This window comes from Hermetia illucens, chromosome 2 (assembly GCF_905115235.1).
Source record: "Hermetia illucens chromosome 2, iHerIll2.2.curated.20191125, whole genome shotgun sequence".
In the NCBI taxonomy this organism is placed as follows: domain Eukaryota; kingdom Metazoa; phylum Arthropoda; class Insecta; order Diptera; family Stratiomyidae; genus Hermetia; species Hermetia illucens.
Window position 1 is genome coordinate 181,694,058 of NC_051850.1, and position 19,944 is coordinate 181,714,001.

The 19,944-nt window shown below is 46.3% G+C and overlaps 1 protein-coding gene across 18 annotated transcripts in view; it reads right to left on the reverse strand.

The window, feature by feature from the left end:
• Positions 1 to 1,108: 1,108 nt before the first annotated feature.
• The window catches only part of LOC119649925 (collagen alpha-1(I) chain-like), a 109,389-nt gene continuing 90,553 nt past the window's right edge, over positions 1,109 to 19,944 (reverse strand). For 2 of the 18 annotated variants that reach the window (XM_038052332.1, XM_038052328.1), the window contains exons 2-29: positions 14,367 to 14,493; positions 13,931 to 14,289; positions 13,460 to 13,868; positions 13,015 to 13,389; positions 12,431 to 12,793; positions 12,133 to 12,369; positions 11,741 to 12,061; positions 10,992 to 11,135; positions 10,507 to 10,917; positions 9,995 to 10,129; positions 9,525 to 9,923; positions 8,962 to 9,096; positions 8,108 to 8,233; positions 7,670 to 8,044; positions 7,157 to 7,309; positions 6,716 to 7,075; positions 6,140 to 6,283; positions 5,742 to 6,065; positions 5,400 to 5,534; positions 4,815 to 5,345; positions 4,490 to 4,753; positions 4,322 to 4,378; positions 3,887 to 4,261; positions 3,129 to 3,485; positions 2,770 to 3,063; positions 2,480 to 2,698; positions 2,347 to 2,413; positions 1,109 to 2,218 (exon numbers count right to left, since the gene is read on the reverse strand). In XM_038052332.1, the coding sequence (XP_037908260.1) occupies positions 2,215 to 2,218; positions 2,347 to 2,413; positions 2,480 to 2,698; positions 2,770 to 3,063; positions 3,129 to 3,485; positions 3,887 to 4,261; positions 4,322 to 4,378; positions 4,490 to 4,753; positions 4,815 to 5,345; positions 5,400 to 5,534; positions 5,742 to 6,065; positions 6,140 to 6,283; positions 6,716 to 7,075; positions 7,157 to 7,309; positions 7,670 to 8,044; positions 8,108 to 8,233; positions 8,962 to 9,096; positions 9,525 to 9,923; positions 9,995 to 10,129; positions 10,507 to 10,917; positions 10,992 to 11,135; positions 11,741 to 12,061; positions 12,133 to 12,369; positions 12,431 to 12,793; positions 13,015 to 13,389; positions 13,460 to 13,868; positions 13,931 to 14,289; positions 14,367 to 14,493 (7,200 nt within the window). In that variant the 3' untranslated portion in view covers positions 1,109 to 2,214. The remainder of the gene's footprint in view (positions 2,219 to 2,346; positions 2,414 to 2,479; positions 2,699 to 2,769; positions 3,064 to 3,128; positions 3,486 to 3,886; positions 4,262 to 4,321; positions 4,379 to 4,489; positions 4,754 to 4,814; positions 5,346 to 5,399; positions 5,535 to 5,741; positions 6,066 to 6,139; positions 6,284 to 6,715; positions 7,076 to 7,156; positions 7,310 to 7,669; positions 8,045 to 8,107; positions 8,234 to 8,961; positions 9,097 to 9,524; positions 9,924 to 9,994; positions 10,130 to 10,506; positions 10,918 to 10,991; positions 11,136 to 11,740; positions 12,062 to 12,132; positions 12,370 to 12,430; positions 12,794 to 13,014; positions 13,390 to 13,459; positions 13,869 to 13,930; positions 14,290 to 14,366; positions 14,494 to 19,944) is intronic. The other 16 variants (XM_038052335.1, XM_038052337.1, XM_038052333.1 and 13 more) reach the window with 16 other exon arrangements.

Genomic DNA, 19,944 nt, shown 5'->3' on the forward strand with positions numbered 1-19,944 from the left:
GAGACGCGTGGATATAAGCCCTGGTGCGGAGCACAATAAAGCGTTGGCCACACCAGATGTGTTGGTCTTACACTTCTTGCGGGCATAACCGCTGACAGAAGAGTCTGGTGCGTCCAGTGTGGATCTTACCGGGGTTTCCAGTTTATCCCCACCTTCCGCCGGAGATTCCGCTTCCTTACGTCCGATTTCTCTAAGCGTTACCGCGCCTAGTGGTACAGCCACGTCCATGTCCTCATTCCCAAGGTGCTTCATCTTCCTTCGCGGTGGTCTCTTCTGCCGTCGGCCTGGGGCCTTTCCAGCTTCACGGTGTCCGGACCGCTTGGATCCATTTCCACATACTGGCGTTAAACCAGTAGCATCCACGTCACCAGCTTCCCGTTCTTCCGCTCTTCCCGGTAAGGATGAAGGAAAAGGTTCTGACAGGCAGAATTCAGCCTATAGTCCCCCCTCCTTAGTGGCCGAAGTTCCCTGTTACCGGGCTTTCCTCTTCCGTTTGTGGGTAGATTTGGGCTGTAGTACCGCGGACGGGCCGACCGTAGTCGGATTTCCAGTTTCTCCCAATTGGAGAGTTTCCGTACTTTCCTTTCTGGCTGCAAGCTTTCCACTGAGTCGGAAAGCATGCCTTCTACAGATTGATCTATAGGCGAGTATGTATGTGGTGAGGCCTCCAAAATCCGCGCCTCGGCCGCGACATGATTGCTCATGGTCGCAGGTGGATTCGAAGTCTGTGACTTCTTACCGCTTGGAGAGTTTATATCCTTCGTTTCCATATTCATATTTTGGACAGCCTTAGTGTAGTAGTAAACTACTACAGGCTCCCCCACCACGACAAGATGCTGCGAGGGGGAGCCTTATACGGGGAATGAAGCCAATGGTCCTGGTGACCTGGTAGACCAATTGGACCGGCTGTGCCTGGTATACCGAAGGGTCCGATTGGGCCTATTGTTTTCTCTGGTTTCAAGTGGTGATACTCACCTCGTACCTATGGCGTATATGGATTCCATCATCCAGGTTTGATCTGCTTGGCATGCCTTCCTGTTCAAATATTCGGGGCCAAGCCCAACTAAGGACTATCTGCATCCAAAATAACAATAACAACGCACAGACCTTCTTTTCATTATTGGTTTTCATATTTCAAAATTTGTCTATAATATTTTGACAGACATTTCGCGATATCTGCAATTTGTGTCATATTTTCATAACTTAAAACTGATTGTCATATTTACTTTTAAAACATTCAAAAAATACAAAACAATAAGAGAAATTTACATAAAATAGTTAGGAGAGAGTCTTCAGATTCTAAAAGGCCAAAACGAGCAAAATTTCAGGTGGCAAAGATAAAAGATATTTCGACACATACTTTCTAACGCCAAAACAAAAAAACAATTCCGACAAATCGACATAACAAATTTTTGGGACCCAGTCTCCGCTTGGGCGGAGTCTGGAACATAACTTATCACCAAGTCCTAAAATTAAAACAAATTTTTCACGAGTATGTGAATGGGTCGCCGAAGTCCTTTGTCCTTTGACCACACCTGGCCCCGACAGGTTGTCAGTACCTTGGTGCTGGTCTCGTCAAAGGAAGGAACGTTTGTGGCCGTAGCCGGGAGCCCTTTGCTTATGGAAAAATAAATAAATCGAATTTTTCGTTTTTAATGAGTATTGGCAGTTAAATTACGATGAAAAAGGATTAAATAAAAAAAAAAAAACAAAAGAATATTCAACGAGCAATAAAAAAAAATCTAAAATCTAAGAAATTACTCTTCAACTGCCGACGATCACTTTGAACTCGTTTCGACCTTTTTGGGAATCTCAGACTTTGCCTTATGACTAGGAGGAGCAGCGTCATCATTCTCACTTTCGATTGCTTTCAGGGAGGACAGGATGTCCTCGAAAGTGGTGACAGAACGCTTTTTCTTGTTGTTGGATGGGTTGCATAGCGAGCAAGGATAGGGTATTGGAAGCGCGCTGGGAAAGGATGGCTTGATGGCTTCGTGATTCGCGGTGGGCGAGCCATCAGCTTCTGGGCAATAGGGGAAGAATATAACGGGGATGAATCCAATTACTGCTCCTTTCGGTAGTTTGTCCAAAGAATAGGATTGTTGGTAGCCGGCTTTGGGTGGATAGACGGGAAGTGTGGACGGTAAAGCTTGTGGTGTGGTTGTGGTTGTGGTTGAAGAATTTTGGGGGTTGACCAAATAGCACGGACAGGAACTAGCTGAAGGGACATTTTGAAATGAGTATGGGATTGAAATAACATTGAGAGGAATTTTAGATTCAGATGTGGTTATGCTGTTACTATTACTATTACTATTACTATTAACACTACTATCATTGATACTCAACCCGATAACTGAAGTAAGGATACGGGGACGTGTCGAGGGGAGCACTCCGATCACCGTTCCTGGGGATCCTGGTTTGGGTAAGTTTGAATTAGCTGGTGGTTCGGGAATAGGATAATAACCTGGGGAGGGTTTACCTGCTTGAGATGGCCGGTTGGGGTATTGTTTAACGGGTGTAGGAGGAAGGAGTTCATAGGATCCAGTATCAATGATTGGTGGACCTTCTTTGGCTGGTAAATAGGTTTGAGTGATACGGTGTGATTCGAAAACTGGCTTGTATGGTTTATCCAGTGGGAATTTTCCTGGTGGTCCTGGTGGTCCTGGGGGTCCTGGTGGTCCTGGTGGCCCAAATGGTCCTAGCACACAAAATGAATTTAACATTTCACCATGCCAGAGAACTCTAAGCTGAAAGAAATACACTGCTTACCTCCTGGTCCTCCTGGTCCGCCTGGTCCTCCTGGTCCTCCTGGTCCTCCGGGTCCCTTTGGTCCGCCTGGACCTCCTGGTCCCTGTGGTCCAACTATATGCTTGTACGGTTCAGATCCAGGTCCGTTTGGTCCAACTACATGAACATATTTGCCTGAGTCGTCTGGGACGTATTGGCCACTTCCGTCTGGGCGGTAAGATCCTCCATCACCAGGTGGTGGTGGGTAATATCCTGGTGGTCCTGGGGGTCCTGGTGGTCCTGGTGGACCTGGTGGTCCGGGTGGTCCCTTTGGTCCTATCAAAGAAAAAGAATGTTTAAAAGTTGATATTGCAACATAACTTGCCATCATTTTTACTAACCTCCTGGACCTCCTGGGCCGCCTGGCCCTCCTGGTCCGCCTGGTCCTCCTGGTCCGTTTGGTCCTCCTGGGCCACCTGGGCCGCCTGGGCCTTGTGGTCCAACAATATGCTTATATGGATCGGGTCCAGGTCCATCTGGGCCTATGACGTGAATATACGGTTCCGGTCCGGGTCCAGAGGGTCCTTCAACATGGTGGTATTCGCCAGAGTCATCGGGTACATAGTCACCACTGTTGTCATGAACATAAGAACCAGAGCCATCACCGGGAGTGCCTGGACGACCTGGGAATCCAGGTGAACCAGGGCTTGGTAAACTTGGTGTGTATTTTCCTGGACGTCCTGCTGGGCCGAATGGACCTATTCGAAGCAAAATGTTAAGTCATTTCCGTTAAAAACAATAAAAATAATAATAATCTTTAGCGCAACAATCCAATTGGATCAAAGCCTTGAAGTGTGTTAAAGCATTAGTCATTCAAGACCGTAACGGTACAGGATTACAGTACCCCATAGGTGGTGCCCGAGATCATTACCCTGATTCGACTCAGATACTCATTCACAGTTGAGTCGGCTAGTATCGGACGTCAAATCACGATACAAATTCCATTGCCACCAGTGAGATTTGAATCCCGACCTTAAAAAACAATGCCACGCAAAAACGGAAAAGTTGCCACTTCTATTTTTCCGCTCTTAAAAAGGAACCATAACATTTTACAGCAAAACATACCCCAAACATCGCAACCTATCATCAATCTACATACCTCCTGGTCCCCCTGGGCCTCCTGGTCCGCCTGGGCCTCCTGGTCCGCCTGGACCTCCTGGTCCTTTTGGACCTCCTGGTCCTTTTGGACCTCCTGGTCCTCCTGGTCCGAAACCTCCAACGCCACCAAAACCTCCTTGCGGGCCTTTAATATGGACATATGGACTTGATCCTGGGCCGCTTGGTCCGGTTACATGTTGATATTCACCAGATTTATCGGGTTTATAAGCTCCACTGGTGTCCGGTTTGTAAGGGCTACCACCAGTAATAATTGTTGAGCCTGGTAGTTTAGATACGGAAGGAATTACTGGTTTTGGTGTTGCACCTGGTACAACACTAACGGATACTCCGAAAGCTGGACGAGAAACAGTGGAACCTTCAGAAAAAAAGGCAGAATTAATGGATCTGAATCTTGAAGAAGTCAAAATAAAAATACCTGGGAATTTGCCTGGTAGTCCTGGTGGGCCCGGTGGTCCTGGTGGACCGAATGGACCTGTAATGAATACAATATTAATCTCCCTTTATTGGTCATACTCTTTAAAATAATTTCTCCTTATTATTCGAATGGATCAAATTCGGAATATTCAAAACTGTTGATACATACCTGCTGGACCCTTTGGACCTCCTGGTCCGCCTGGGCCTCCTGGTCCGCTTGGGCCTCCTGGACCGCCTGGACCTTGTGGGCCAACAAGATGTTGGTATGGCGGCGCTCCTGGGCCTTTTGGTCCATCAACATGATGATATTGTCCTGAGTCATCTGGTTTATATGAACCTGAGCCATCTGGCTTGTATGATCCACCTACTGGGGTTCCTGGCCGACCAGAAAATGATGGACTGACTGGCTTTATGGATGGAAGACTTGGCAGACCTTAATTGAAAAATGAAAATCAATCTGTGTTTACACGAAAAAAATGAAAAAATCTATTCACTTGGTAGTTTTCCTGGGAGACCGGGGAATCCTGGTGAACCTGGGGAGCCTGGTGATCCTGGTGCTCCAAAACCTGGGGTTCCAGGTGAGCCTGGGGATCCTGGACTTGGTCGACTTGGTGGGAATGGGCCTAATGGTCCTGGTGGGCCTGGTGGGCCGGCTGGACCTGGTTTACCGAATGGACCTCCTGGTCCGCCTGGGCCAAATGGACCTCCTGGACCGCCTGGACCGCCTGGTCCTCCTGGGCCGCTTGGTCCGCCTGGGCCTCCTGGCCCTTGTGGTCCTACAACATGTTTGTAAGGTGGTGATCCTGGTCCTGCAGGTCCTTGCGGTCCAACGACATGACCGTATGGTAGAGGGCCTGGTCCGGACGGACCTTCAACGTGGTGATAATCGCCAGAGTTGTCTGGTTGATAAGAGCCGCTACCATCTGGTTTATATGATCCGCCAGCCGGAGAACCTGGGCGTGATGGCAGCAATGGAGTTTGCGGACGTGATGATGAAGTGATGCCGATACTGATACTTGGCAAACCTTAAAATCGAAATTCATTAGACAGGATTGGAAAATAATGGCATTAAGGCAAACCTGGCGTTCCTGGTCTGCCTGGAGATCCTGGTGCGCCTGGTGCACCTGGAGCTCCTAATCCGGGTAGTCCTGGAGAGCCTGGGCTTGGTCGGCTAGGTGGGAATTTGCCTGGGAGACCTGATGGGCCTAATGGACCTAGAAATGGAAATTAGGGGGTTTTGTTATTAACTACTTGAGAAGTCGGACTACGAATGGACTCCTGCCATCGCGCTTAAGACGAAATAAATTTCACTTACGTGAAAGGTAAACGGATTATCCCCCAACAGAGGGGTTGAATTATGAGATTTTAATTTTATTTAATTTCCAACTCCCCAGACTATTCAGACGCTACTTAGTTCTTACCTCCTGGTCCGAATGGGCCGCCTGGACCACTTGGACCGAATGGGCCTCCTGGGCCACTTGGGCCACTTGGACCTCCTGGACCACCTGGTCCACTTGGGCCGCCTGGACCTTGTGGTCCTACGATATGTTGATATGGTTTTGAACCTGGTCCGGCTGGTCCCACAACATGTTGATATTGTCCTGCGTTATCTGGACGATAAGCGCCGCTATCATCTGGTTTGTATAATCCACTTCCAGAGACTCCTGGGCGTGGACTTAATAATGCGCTTGGTGGCTTAGATGATGAAATAATTCCACCACTAATGCTTGGTCGAATTGGTGAACCTTGAAGACGTAACTCAATATGTAACCTTGCTTTCGGAGTATTGTGTAAACAGATCAAGGAAACAAAAATTTACCTGGTCTACCAGGACTGCCTGGAGCCCCTGGAGCACCTAAACCTGGAAGACCGGGTGATCCAGGTAAGCCAATACTTGGGCGGCTTGTTGGGAGTTTCGATGGAAGACCTAATGGTCCTGATGGACCAGATGGTCCGAAAGGACCTAACGACAATTGGGTGTTTAAATTTCTAAAATTCTGTTTGTTTTATTTATGGTGAAACGCAGCTCATGAAATTAATGATCGTGGGATGTTTGATGACTGATGGATGTCTCATTTTTTTTTAAAAATGACAAGCTCACCCTAATTGCGATTGTAATACACTAGGGAGCACTAGTGAAAGCATACCCAAAACATTTAATTGAATGCATTGAGGCTAACTATCAGTGTGTCGTCTTCAAGTCAGAAGCAAATCTTTTGAAGCACAAAAATGATAAAAACTTTTTTAAATGAGAAGAGATGTCCATGAAATATTCAATTTTCCAAAATTTTCCTGGACGCCATATGTGGCAAGATTTCTAAATCAATTTCTAGATCGTCTTTTGCCAATGAAAAATGGTCAAAGCGTTTGCATATGAAGGCAGCCATATACCAACCTCCTGGTCCGAATGGACCTCCGGGACCTCCAGGCCCTGCTGGTCCAGCTGGACCTCCTGGACCCTTTGGACCTCCTGGACCTCCTGAGCCTCCTGGACCTCCTGGACCTCCTGGACCTCCGGGTCCTCCTGGACCTCCTGGACCTTGGGGACCTACAACATGTTGATATGGCTGGGCACCTGGTCCTGATGGACCACTCACATGATGATAATCTCCAGAAGAATCGGGGCGATATGAACCACTATCGTCTGGTTTATATGATCCGCTTCCAGGAGATCCGGGGCGGCCAGAGAGCAATGGGCTTGATGGTTTTGGAGACGAACCAATACCAATACTGATACTTGGGCGCGAGGGAGATCCTTGTAGTAATATATTTGTTAGAAAAGAGCTATCAAATTTTAAACCAAACTTCTGTCCGACAAGTGTTCGGGTAACTTTACCTGGTCTTGAAGATATGCTTGGAACGCTTGGGGCGCCTAACCCTGGAAGTCCCGGTGATCCTGGGGATCCTGGTAATCCAAGACTTGGACGACTTGTTGGGAATTTGCTTGGTAAACCGGCTGGACCTAATGGTCCTGATGGTCCGAATGGACCTATTGATAGTTGAATGATCAGAGATTTGTGCTAACAAGAACTTATTTTAGGAACCAAAGCAGGTAATGGGGCCAATGTTAAGTAGCGTGTATTTTTCAATAGAATGAAGCCATGAGTATTGTTTTTTTCGTTCAAAATTCATAAAAGACATATCGAAACTCCAATGAACAACTTCATAAATACACCAGCGAACGAGAAAAACCTTCTTTGCAGCAAAATTTTGACAATTTGGAAAACTTTAGAAATACCAAAATGACAAGCGCATGATATGTGAGATGCATAACTTCCTTTTGCGATCATGATTTATAATTTTGCGAACTTCAAGCTAAAAGGTGATTGCGTTCGGATATATAACCCACCTCCGGGTCCAAATGGTCCGCTTGGGCCGCCTGGTCCAGCTGGGCCTCCTGGTCCAGCTGGGCCTCCTGGACCACCTGGGCCTCGTGGACCTCCTGGGCCTCCTGGGCCTCCTGGACCTCCTGGACCTCCTGGGCCTCCTGGTCCTCCTGGACCTCCTGGGCCTTGTAATCCTACTATATGTTGATATGGTAGAGCGCCTGGTCCGGAAGGTCCTTGAACATGATGGTAATCTCCAGAATTGTCTGGCTTGTAGGAGCCACTGTCATCTGGTTTGTATCCACTTGGAGCGGATCCTGGGCGACCTGACAAGAAGGGGCTTTGTGGTCTCGGGGAAGAAGGAAGTCCGAGACTAATGCTGGGTCGACTTGGGGAGCCTTTCGTATAGTCAACAAACTTTAATAAGTATTTCCATTCAATTAACTTTTATTGAAATTTACCTGGACGTCCCTGGGTACCTGGAGCACCTGGGGCACCTGGAGCACCTAAACCTGGAAGTCCAGGTGATCCTGGCAATCCGATGCTTGGACGGCTAGTTGGGAATTTACCTGAGAGTCCTGCTGGACCTATTAATATTTAGCAAATTATTTCATTCACCTGAATATGTCTAGTTTGGAAGCAATGAATGACATGGTGAAATAAAATTCAAATGAAAATAAGTGAGGACAAATCGCAAGCAAACTTAGAGGCATTAAAGGATGACAATCAATGTTTTCTCAGTTTCCAGCTTTGAAATACTGAGGATGATTGGGAGGCTTAGTCTTCATAGTCTAGTGCAGAGACGGTCAGTTGGAGGCTTATCAGGAGGCTTCAGTGGTTTCAATGGGGCTCATACCGATCTAGAGTCAATTTTCCTGAATTTAGAATGTCAAAAAGTATGACACATAAATTAAGGGAAATGAACGATATTTCGAAGATCCTAGTCTCAAACGTTTTCTTTTTCTTTTAGCAACCTCCTCCACCAAATGGTCCGCTTGCACGAATGGATTTTCTGGACCACCTGGCCCTCTTGCTCGGTTTCCTGATTCATCTGACCACGTAGTCCCCCCTCGACTTCTGGGAGCTTGTGGTCCAATCAGATGTGGGTCTAATTTTGCAACTATTGTCATCACATGGTTTTTAAGAGAACCTGTACGACCACTCTCAAAAACGGACTTGATGGACTGAGTGATAAGGCAACGTCAAAACTTGTACTTAGTCGACTTGTGAAGCCATGGTCAAGTGTGTCAATATATTTAAAGTTTAAAGAAATTCCAGCGGTTATTTTCATGCAAGCAATTGAATTTGATTTTACCTGGGCTACCAAGTATACTTGAAGAGCCTGGTACGCCTGGTGCACTTAAACCGGGCAGTCCTGGTGATCCCAGCAATCCAACACTGGGTCGTCTGGCTGGAAGTTTTCCCGGAAGTGTTGCTGGTCCTAGTGAGCCTATTAAGATGTATTGAGTCAAACCAAGATAGCATACTTTTTTTGCAGAAAAAATATCTTTTGACATGAATTCGTCAGTTTCGTTTTTTAGACCCTTTTTTTTATGTCTTATTCTGAATCGAAATTTAGACGCATATTCGTGGACCAATCAAAAAATTGAAATTGTGTGTCTTATTTTATGTTCTCGAAACCAACTTAATTGGAAGAAGCAAGGAGCGGAAAGTTCCTTAACTTGGTATCAGCCAAAAATAGGAAAATTTTGCCAATTGACAACAACCTTAATTTTCTAATGATCCAAAACATGTAACGCTCCTTAGAAAATCAACTCAAAATTTTAAACCACTTCGAAAATGTACCGAAACTAATGAGATGGGCGCTAATACTGCAATACCACACCATAAAGCATTATTAGAATGTAAGGTACAGACCTCCTGGTCCCTTTGGTCCACTTGGTCCGAATGGTCCTGCAGGGCCACTTGGTCCACCTGGTCCGAATGGGCCGCTTGGTCCACCTGGTCCGAATGGGCCACTTGGTCCCTTTGGACCTCCTGGACCGCCTGGTCCTCCTGGGCCTCCTGGACCTCCTGGTCCTCCTAGCCCACTTGGACCTCCTGGTCCACCAGGTCCTTGAAGTCCTACTACGTGTTGATATGGAAGTGCACCTGGTCCGGAAGGTCCATCAACATGGTGGTATTGGCCTGAATCATCTGGTTTATAGGCGCCACTGTCATCGGGTCCTGGGGATCCTGGACGACCGCTCAAAAGTGGACTTGATGGTCTTGATGACGAAGAAATTGTAAGGCTAACACTTGGACGACTTGGGAGGCCTTTATGTGCATCGATATACGTAAAAATATTTTAAATATATTTTCATGTAAAGAACTGAATTGAATTTTACCTGGGCTACCAGGTCTGCCTAAAGATCCTGGTTTGCCTGGTGCACTTAAACTTGGTAGTCCTGATGGGCCGAGTAATCCCAAACTGGGACGACTGGTGGGAAGTTTTCCTGCAAGACCTGATGGTCCTAGGGGACCTATAAAGGTGTAGCGAATCAGTTTATAGAAATCTAGTTTTTTCCAACTTGCAAATGATAACCTTGCTTTATGACCCCATTTTCCAGAAGCTTAAGCTTTATTCTATTATTTAATATCTTGTCAAGCGGAATATGTTTGTGTCTAGTTTGTGAAAGCAAACTCTTCGAGGAAGCAAAGAATTCACTTCACTGCTCGTGAAAGGTTGCCAAACTGAGAATAACTTAAACTAATGAGAGGCGATTAAATTTCGTTCGTCTTGCAGTAACCAAAATTTTTAAATCATTTCCAGAATATTGGCATGTTGTTATTGTAATGAGATCTGCACCTATATTGCAATGCCACGCCACAAAGCGCTATTGTGAGGCAAAATACCAACCTCCTGGTCCCTTTGGTCCGCTTGGTCCGAATGGGCCTCCAGGGCCACTAGGGCCGCTTGGGCCAAATGGACCTCCAGGTCCACTTGGTCCACCTGGTCCGAATGGGCCACTTGGTCCCTTTGGACCTCCTGCACCGCCTGGACCTCCTGGGCCTCCTGGACCTCCTGGTCCTCCTGGCCCGCTTGGACCTCCTGGTCCGCCGGGTCCTTGAAGTCCTACTATATGTTGATATGGGAGTGCGCCTGGTCCGGAAGGTCCTTCGACATGATGGTATTGGCCTGAATCGTCTGGTTTATAAGCGCCACTATCACCTGGACTGCCAGGAGATCCTGGACGACTGCCGAAAATAGTGCTTGATGGTTTACTGGATGAAATTGTTCCAATACTAATGCTTGGGCGACTTGGAGAACCTTCAAAGTTGATCCGTTTAAATGTAATTGTTAGTCACAATCATTGAACATGAAGTGTTTCAACCCAAATTTACCTGGTCTGCCAGGTCTACCTGGCGCACCTGGTGCAGCTGGACCACCTAAACCTGGAAGTCCTGGTGATCCTGGTGAGCCAATACTTGGTCGACTGGTTGGGAATTTGCCTGGAAGACCTGATGGTCCGAAAGGTCCTGATGGACCTGACAAGATTTGATTGATTAATTTCACGCCAACTCTATAAATTTATCCCAAAACACCGAATCCCCGGGTGGAGTAAAAATTGATAGGGTGAAGGGAGTTTAAGTCAAAATGGAATCCATAGATGGAATATAAACCTTTGTATGAGCAAAAGCTTCTCTTTAGATGAAAATGGCAGCGAATTAGAGTAGGCACCATGCGAGCAATTGTTGTATTGAAGCTATGCTAGCCAAATAATCTTCTTCAATTGACACTCCTTTTTAATCCTTATCAGAATAAAAGCAAATCAATGGAATCGTTGAAAATGATGCATAACTCTGAAAGTGCGCGATGGCAGTTCATTTCACCAATTTCAAAAGGACAAAAGCGATTCATCTTTCCCAAGCAAAAAATACCAAAGGTAAGCGTTTTATCCAAGCGAAAATTTCGGAATCATCGAGCGAAATATGGTTCACCAATTTCGAAAAAATGCAATTGTAAAGCAGAGACATGCTAAAATCTCGCAATTATTTCCAAGCAAATGGGCCTTAAACTTATGAATGAATTTGTGGACTTATTTAGGAAACCTTAAAATATATAATGTTGTAATCACTGTTGTTATACTAACCTCCTGGTCCAAATGGGCCACCTGGTCCACCTGGGCCTCCTGGTCCGAATGGGCCACCTGGGCCTCCTGGGCCTCCTGGGCCTCCTGGACCTCCTGGACCTCCTGGTCCACTTGGGCCGCCTGGACCTCCTGGCCCTTGTGCTCCTACTACATGCTGGTATGGAAGTGCGCCTGGACCGGATGGTCCTCCAACGTGATGGTAAGCACCTGAGTCATCTGGTTTATAAGCACCGCTATTATCAGATCCTGGACGACCGGATAAGAATGGACTTGTTGGTCTGAGGGAAGTGCCAGTTCCAATAGCTGGTCGACTTGGTGATCCTGGAAATATTATAAAAAACAAATTTGGTCAAAAATTCGTAATAATTTCATTTACACCGACAAAAAATTACCTGGTTTGCCTAATGATCCGGAGAAGCTTGGTGAACCTGGAGAGCCTGGAGCACCAAAACCTGGTAATCCTGGAGAGCCGGGTGATCCTGGGCTTGGGCGACTTGGTGGGAATTTTCCTGGTGGGCCTGGTGGACCTGGTGGGCCTAATGGACCACCTGGGCCTCCTGGACCTCCTGGACCAGCTGGTCCGAATGGGCCACCTGGACCTCCTGGACCTCCTGGGCCACCTGGGCCGCCTTTAGAGCAAAAAGCGAAAATTAATATTCAAATTTTTCAATTTTATCAAAATTTCCTTACCTGGTCCCTTTCCACCACCACTTCCGAAACCACCAGCACCTCCAAATCCACCTTGGGGTCCAACTACATGTTGATAAGGAAGAGCTCCTGGCCCGTCTGGTCCTGGGACGTGATGATATTGACCAGAGTCGTCTGGTACGTAGGCTCCACTATCATCAGGTTTGTAGCTACCGCCACCGATTTGTGGTCCTGGTACGTACTGACCTGAACCGCCAGCTCCTGATCCTGGTTTTCCAGCTCCAAATCCAAGTCCTGCACCTGGTTTTCCAGCGCCAAATCCTAGTCCTGAGCCTGGTTTACCAGCGCCAAATCCGGCACCAGCACCCAATGCATTTCCACTACCGGTTCCGGAACCGAAAGCTCCTGAAATTTTTCAATCATTTTTTTTATGATCCAGCTTTTTTAATTTATTCAAAAAGTTTAATTCAAGTAAAGGCAAATTCTCTCCCTGAAACTATTGAACACAAAGGAGTGTTTCCTAGGCGCGGACGCATTGCAAAGAATCTAACATTATAATGTGTATTTCATCAGATAAACCACCGAAGAATTGTCAAGGTTGTTGAGAAACATAGTTCAGAATTTACCTCCGGCACTAGTTCCTGGTTTCAGGGTAGCTCCGATTCCAATACTAGCCGCACCAAGTCCTCCTGGGCCTTTACCGCCCGAACCGAACGAAGCACCTCCACCGAATGCATTTCCTGGGCCTTTACCGCCTGAACCGAATGAAGCACCTGCACCGAATGAACTTCCTGAGCCTTTACCGCCTGATCCGAATGAAGCACCTGCACCTAATGGACCTCCAGGGCCTTTGCCGCCTGGGCCTCCTGGACCGCCTGGACCGAATGGACCTCCTGGGCCTCCTGGACCCAAAGGACCTCCTGGACCAGCTGGACCTCCAGGTCCTGCTGGGCCGAATGGGCCACCTGGTCCTCCTGGACCCTTTGGACCGCCTGGACCACCTACAAAATTTACAATAACAGGTTAATTAAACAGAGTAAATTCAAGGTACATTCTACTGAGAATACATACCTGGTCCAAAACCGCCGCCGGAGCCAGCACCACCGAATCCGCCACTTGGACCTTTCACGTGAAGATAAGGTTGTGCTCCTGGTCCACTTGGGCCAGCAACATGGGTGTATTGTCCAGAATTATCAGGTTGGTATTGTCCAGAGTTGTCTGGTTTGTATTGGCCACCAGCACCACCTGCTCCGCCTAATCCTCCTGCTCCGCCAAATCCTCCTGCTCCGCCAAATCCACCTGCTCCACCTGCACCGAAACCGCTGCCTACTGGCCGTGGAATTGAGGGTGATAAATCAGCAGTTCCAACGACAGCAATACTGTTTGAGGATCCAGGGAGTGAGCCACTTCCTGGGCGACTAGAAACACCTAGACCAATGCTTCCAATTCCCTTAATTGCAGTTACCTTGGGGCTATCAGTCTATCAACGAAATGAAGATATATCAATGTCCATTCGATAGTAGGGACTGTCGGCATACTTACATTCACATATCCACCTTCTGGCAATTTAATAACTGGAATATTTGGTCGTACACCACCCTCAATTTTACCGCATCCTTTCGGGAAATAGAGATCCTGCCACCTTACTTTATGTCCAGTTCGTGGTTTTCCACCTTCATCGATATTTTGAAGGGTCTGATCACCGGTATCCGGATAAACTTCAACATCCTTTTCTGGTTCAACTGTTCTGTAACCATAAGCATCGGCTACATAGTGAACAACACGAAGTAAATCATCTGGTCCAATCCATCCGTAGCAACCGTAGGTAACACCATCCGGACCACGAGTTTCATGATGGAAATGTCCAGTCAAACCGATGTCGTAGCCATAACGGTAAGCACCTAAAATGGAGAGTGGAGGTTAATGAAAAGTTCAAAGGACAACAAAGGACGATGGAGGAAGATTAAAGGATACGTACTGGTATCAAAATCGGCCGAAAAATAGTGGGTATGTGGGTCTTCGATGTTAATGAGCAACTCTCGCTTTTTCGTCTCTTTGCGTTCTTCTGCAGTGTATGCCTCCTGCAAGAAGATGGCAGCGAGGACCTGGAAAAAAAAGATGGACTCATTTAGTGCTTCATATTATGTCAAATTATTTCAGATATTTATGGCCCAAATGCTTTTAGTCGAATGAATTGGAAATTAGGAACCGGTTATCTTAGACATTACCAAAAAACAACACCCAAAAAATTACATCTTTTTAAGCTCTTAATTGAGATGAATTCGCAATTGAAGGCTCTAAAATATCTTTGGCATTTAAAATTAGTAATTCGCGCAATAATTCAGTCTATTTGTCACGACAGTTCATGAAATCCTCATCATAAAAGCTGTCGACCCTGAAATTTTCTAAATTACACATGGACCAGATCTAGATACCCATGAAGATTCAACTATTTCGCTTTATAGATATGAGGGACGGAAAAATCTTTGGTAATTACGGAATGTTAGCTGAAGATTCCAAGACACCCGCACGCATGATTTGGGTCGAGAAAATTACGATTGAGCGAAAGGTTTTTGAAGATGGCAGTTAAAAATATCAGGGTCTGTGTGGGATTTACGTATTTAGCTAGTTCGAGTCCGCTAAGTGCTCCGAGTCAAGGATAAATAGATAGCGGTGTTATCTGTTCAGAAGAGCAAAGAGTCGAAATTTAGGCCCCGTAGCGAACTAGTTCCCACGATTAATATAGGGGTTGGCTTCGCGTTTTAAAGTGAAGTGTTTCTGCTGGCAATGCAAGCCGCTAAAGGACTTCCAGCACTGACAACTATCTTAATCGTGAGCATCCCTACACCGAGTTGGTCGCAATTACTATTCGCGAAATAACCCTAACATTCGTTACCTAACCTACTAATTTTCATACCTCACAAAAACTTTCTTTCCCTGAGCCCTGCAGGACCTTGATGCACCCCCTCCCATCCCGCACTCCTATCCCTCGTAATTTCCAGAATTTGTAAAAAAAAAGTATCTTTCAACGAATGGCTCCGTATTCCCTCCACATCAACCCTACATCCCCAATCACAGCATCCCCATAGTCTAGCCGAGAAAAATCACAACACCGAAATCGAATCAAGCAAGAAATTAATTAATACTTCGATCATAAATTCTGGAAATTGGTTAAAGCTAATTTCCTGAATGTCAAAACGGATTTTTCAAAGGACGAGCAAGTAAAGGACATGCAAAATTCAGCACTTCCAATGGACACGATATGCAAAAATTATGCACAATACAAAAAATAGGAAATGCAAGGAAATAGCTGCCTACGTGGATGGGGTTCATGGATTTTTTCACTGAGTTGAAACTTCCGTTGGATGTTAAATCAGTCTGGCATCGATGGTATGCAGGACATTTGGAAGATTGCATGGATTGAATGCATGAAATTTTGGATTGGTTCCACTGCATTGAATTCATATATGAATGCATTAACATCCGCAGAATGAAAATTAATTTTTGTTGTAGAAATCGCAAACCTTCACTGACTTCAATCAGAAAAATTACATTCCAGCAGTACTGAATGGTATTACCAAAGATATAAGTATCTGGATTCAAGAGAAGAAGGTTGTGAGGAAGAGAATCGTCTCCTCCCAGCTCAGTACTATCTTGGCCTTGAATCTTCCCCAAAAAACATTCCAGGTGCATTTCAATTCGAACCTCTGAACTTCCTTTGCTTCCTGTGGCATCTAATCACAAAGCTAGTATCCTAGCTCCACTAGTCTGAAGGATGTCACCAGTGAGCGTAAAGCCTTAATAGCGGCTTGGCTGTCGGTTAAAATGACTATGTTCACTGATCACTCCCCAGCCGTCGACTACCATCCAGTATCGCCAGTACTTTCGCTTGGAATACACTACGAACCCTGGAAGACCATACGACTCGGCTACTCTGTCTGTATCCAAGAAAAACCCCACGCTGACGCCAAAGGCCATCTTTGATCCGTCCCTGATGAATACTGTGCCATAACTTTGCAACACTTCACAGGTCCTCCACTCTACCCTGGTTAGAAAGTCCATAGCAAAGTTCATCCTAAAGCTCGCTTGCATGTAACGTAGGCCGTTGGGAAAGCCATCTAGGATATCACTATGGTCGCAAGGCTTCGCTGTCCAACATTCGGACTCAAGTGACCTGAAAGGACCATACGCCACCGTATATTTTTAGTGGAGATCCAGGAGGAGGAGAAGGTGAAGGAGTGTATTGACAGCATCTACGAGGCAGGTGTGCCATTTCTGCATTTCGTGGCTAAAATATTTTAGGTCGAGGAACTACAAGAGCTATCACACAGCCCTTCTGACCATCAGGAACATAAGTGCCAACCAAAATCTTGTCCAAATCTGTTGAGATGATATGTCATTGATCAACTACTTCTCCTATTGGGAGTCTCTCTGAGGACTTTGCTCAGGAATCCAATTACTCCCACCGCATCACTCAAGGAAATCTTAGTTGTCTCAATAAAGTCTCAGTCTCAGTAAAGTAAAGGACATCAAGGGTTGGCCTACAAAAGCTCTGGATGAGGAAAGCTTTTTGGAAATGTGGCTAGACCAACCTACTAAGGCAAGCGGTCCCACGGAGAGAGCTCTCCACATGAGATAATTAATCGTGAAGGCATGCCTAGGAAATACTAATTCCCCAGAAGTACTAATAGAATAGTAAAATGAACAGCCTCCGATCAGCCTGTCAGAGGAACCGCTTAGAGGGTAATAGGTTGAAGTTATCAGGGAAAAAACGTGCATGTTCACAAGGAAGCCCACAAAAACCTCAAGCTTGCCATCCAGCAGTGTAAGAGGAAATGAGGAGCTCTACTCGAAAGCAGATGTAAATCCGTAGAAGAGCACTTACAAAATTATGATGGGACAGCTTAGAGGCCGATCATCCCCACAAATTACGTACCCTGCTCTTTTATTGAAAATCATCCAGGGTTTATTCCCTGAGCAAGATAGGGACACTGACACATTTCAGAGATCTCAGAATGTGACGGCAATTTCTGAAGTAACCACAGACGAACTATTGGAGATCTGCAGCAGAATAGGTAACAACAAAGCCCAGGGGCTCGACTTCATACCAAACAGAGCCCTTAAGCTCACCGTAAAGTTTAGACCAGTCATGTGCCCGGAGTTGTTCAAGACATGCATATCCGAGGGGATATTTACTACGCGGAAGCGGCAAAAACTCCAGGTGAACCATTATCCTGTCTCTTAGACATTACGAGGAAAATGTTAGAGCGGGTGATTTGCATTCAATACATTACTCTCGGTTGTCGAAAGTAAGTCGGCTCAACCATTGATGTTATCAAATTGGTTACTGACTTGGCCGAAAACGGAACCCATGAAAAGGGTATTAGTAGTAAATACTGTGGGGTGATGGTCCTGGACGTAAGGAATGAATTCAATTTGGTCAAAGTTAACCTGGCGTCGATTGGTGTGCTCACCTATCTTGCTGCTATCGTCGATGGTTACTTGCAAGAACGGACGCACGGGAATAACACCGATGATGGACCAAGAGTACTTTGTCTCCGCGGGTATTCCGCAGGACTACGTACTGGGTCTACTACGGTGGAACGTACTGTACAACGATGTACGTAATCTTCCGGTTCTGGAGGAGCCCCCGGTAGTGGTAATCTACAATAGGTTGCTCCTGGCTATTGATAGCCAAGGTGACCGTACGGGTTCCGTAAAGCCAAATCAACCATAGATGCCATCAAATTGGTTATTAGATGGGCCGAGAACACGATTCACTGAAATGGTAGTTTCAGCAAATGCGTTCAGTTCGGTCGGAACTTAATACGGAAAACCCTAGCACATACCTCGATGCTATTGTCGATAGCTATTTAGTAGAAAGGAAGCTTTGGTACGATACCGATGACGGATCCTACAAGTACGCTGTATCTGCGTTTGTCTACTAGGCCTCTGTACTAGGTCCACTACTGTGGAACATTAAGTACCATGTCGCAGTCAATCTTCCGATTCTGGAGGACGCCACGGTGGTAGGTTACGCCGATGACATAACGTTGGTTGTGGTCACAAGGCATGTAGAAAATGCTGTGTTATACTCTTGCAAAGGAATCAGTGCTGTCAAGGCCTGGTTAGGGAGCGCTGAACTGACACTTGCGGAGGAGCAACGGAAGCGGTCCTTATCAGAAAGCGCTCGGAGCAAAATTATGCCCGAATTAGTATCGCCAATCACATCACCCGCGCCTGAAAACAGGTTGGACGTTGGTTAGCGCTGACAACCCTACACGGAAAACCGATGTTACGAAGCCACGGAAGGAGCCTCGGACAGGCTGGATTTTACAACGACGAACCCGGCAAAGACAACGGATTAACGATTTGTGCATTTTCTCATGGAACGTGCCCTCCCTGTATCGAATACTGCTGAGCAGTCAGCCGATACCCTGTCCCAATATAAGGCTGATGCAACAGCGTCGCAAGAGCTGCGATGGACAGAGACCGGTTTCCCGGAGAAGAGCCGCCACACCATATATTATACCGGCCAACCTGTAAACCATGTGCTCGGAGTAGGTTTCTTAGTCAACCAAAAAATGAAACCTGCTGTTATCGGCTTTGAAAACATAAGTACACGGCTATGCATTCTGCGCTTGCGAGGCAAGTTTAGATATATAAGCCTCATTAACGTTCACGCCCCTACAGAGGAGACTGCAGAGTCGGTGAAGGATACCTTCCACAAGGCAGTTGAACGGACCCTCGAAACCTGTCCAAAGTATCATATCATAATCATACTTGGAGATTTCAACAGTCAAGTAGGGACGGAGCCCGTATTCAGGCGATACGTCGACTCCCATTGCTTGCATAGGGATACCAATGATAACGAACTGCGGATTATTCAGTTAACAGTATCGCACGAAATGGTTGTTGGAAGTACCTGGTTTGCGCGGAAAGCGGTCCACAAACATACGTCGGCCTCTTCAGACGGGACCACTTTCAACCAAATAGACCCCGTGCTGAGATGAAGCATCAACAAATGATCTTCACAATCACCTGAAGAATGTTATCATTGATAAGGGAACAAACATACTTGGCCCCAGCCGCAAAAACAATCGGAATGGCTGGTGTGACAATGAATGTAGGCTAGCAACAGAACGGAAAAATGCTGCATACCGAGTAATGTTGCATTCTCAAAGAACGCGGGCACGCGTAGAGCCTTATCACGAACTCCGTCGAGTGGAAAGCATTGGTGAGAAGAATCCTCCAAAGAATTTTTGGCCCCCTACATGAGGATGGACGATTCCGTAATCTACATAACGATGAAATCTATGAGCGATACCATGACCTTCAGGTTGTGGATAAAATCCGGTTCAATAGGTTACATTTAATCCGTATGGATGAGGATGATCCAGCCCAGAAATTCTATAAGGGCAATATCTATTATAGAAGAAGAAGACGAGGCAGATCCTGGCTGAGATGGAGCGACGGCTTACAGCTTTTAGGGGTATCGAATTGGTGGACCTCGGCGGAAAACCGGGATGTGTGGAGTTCCTTATTAAGGCAGACCT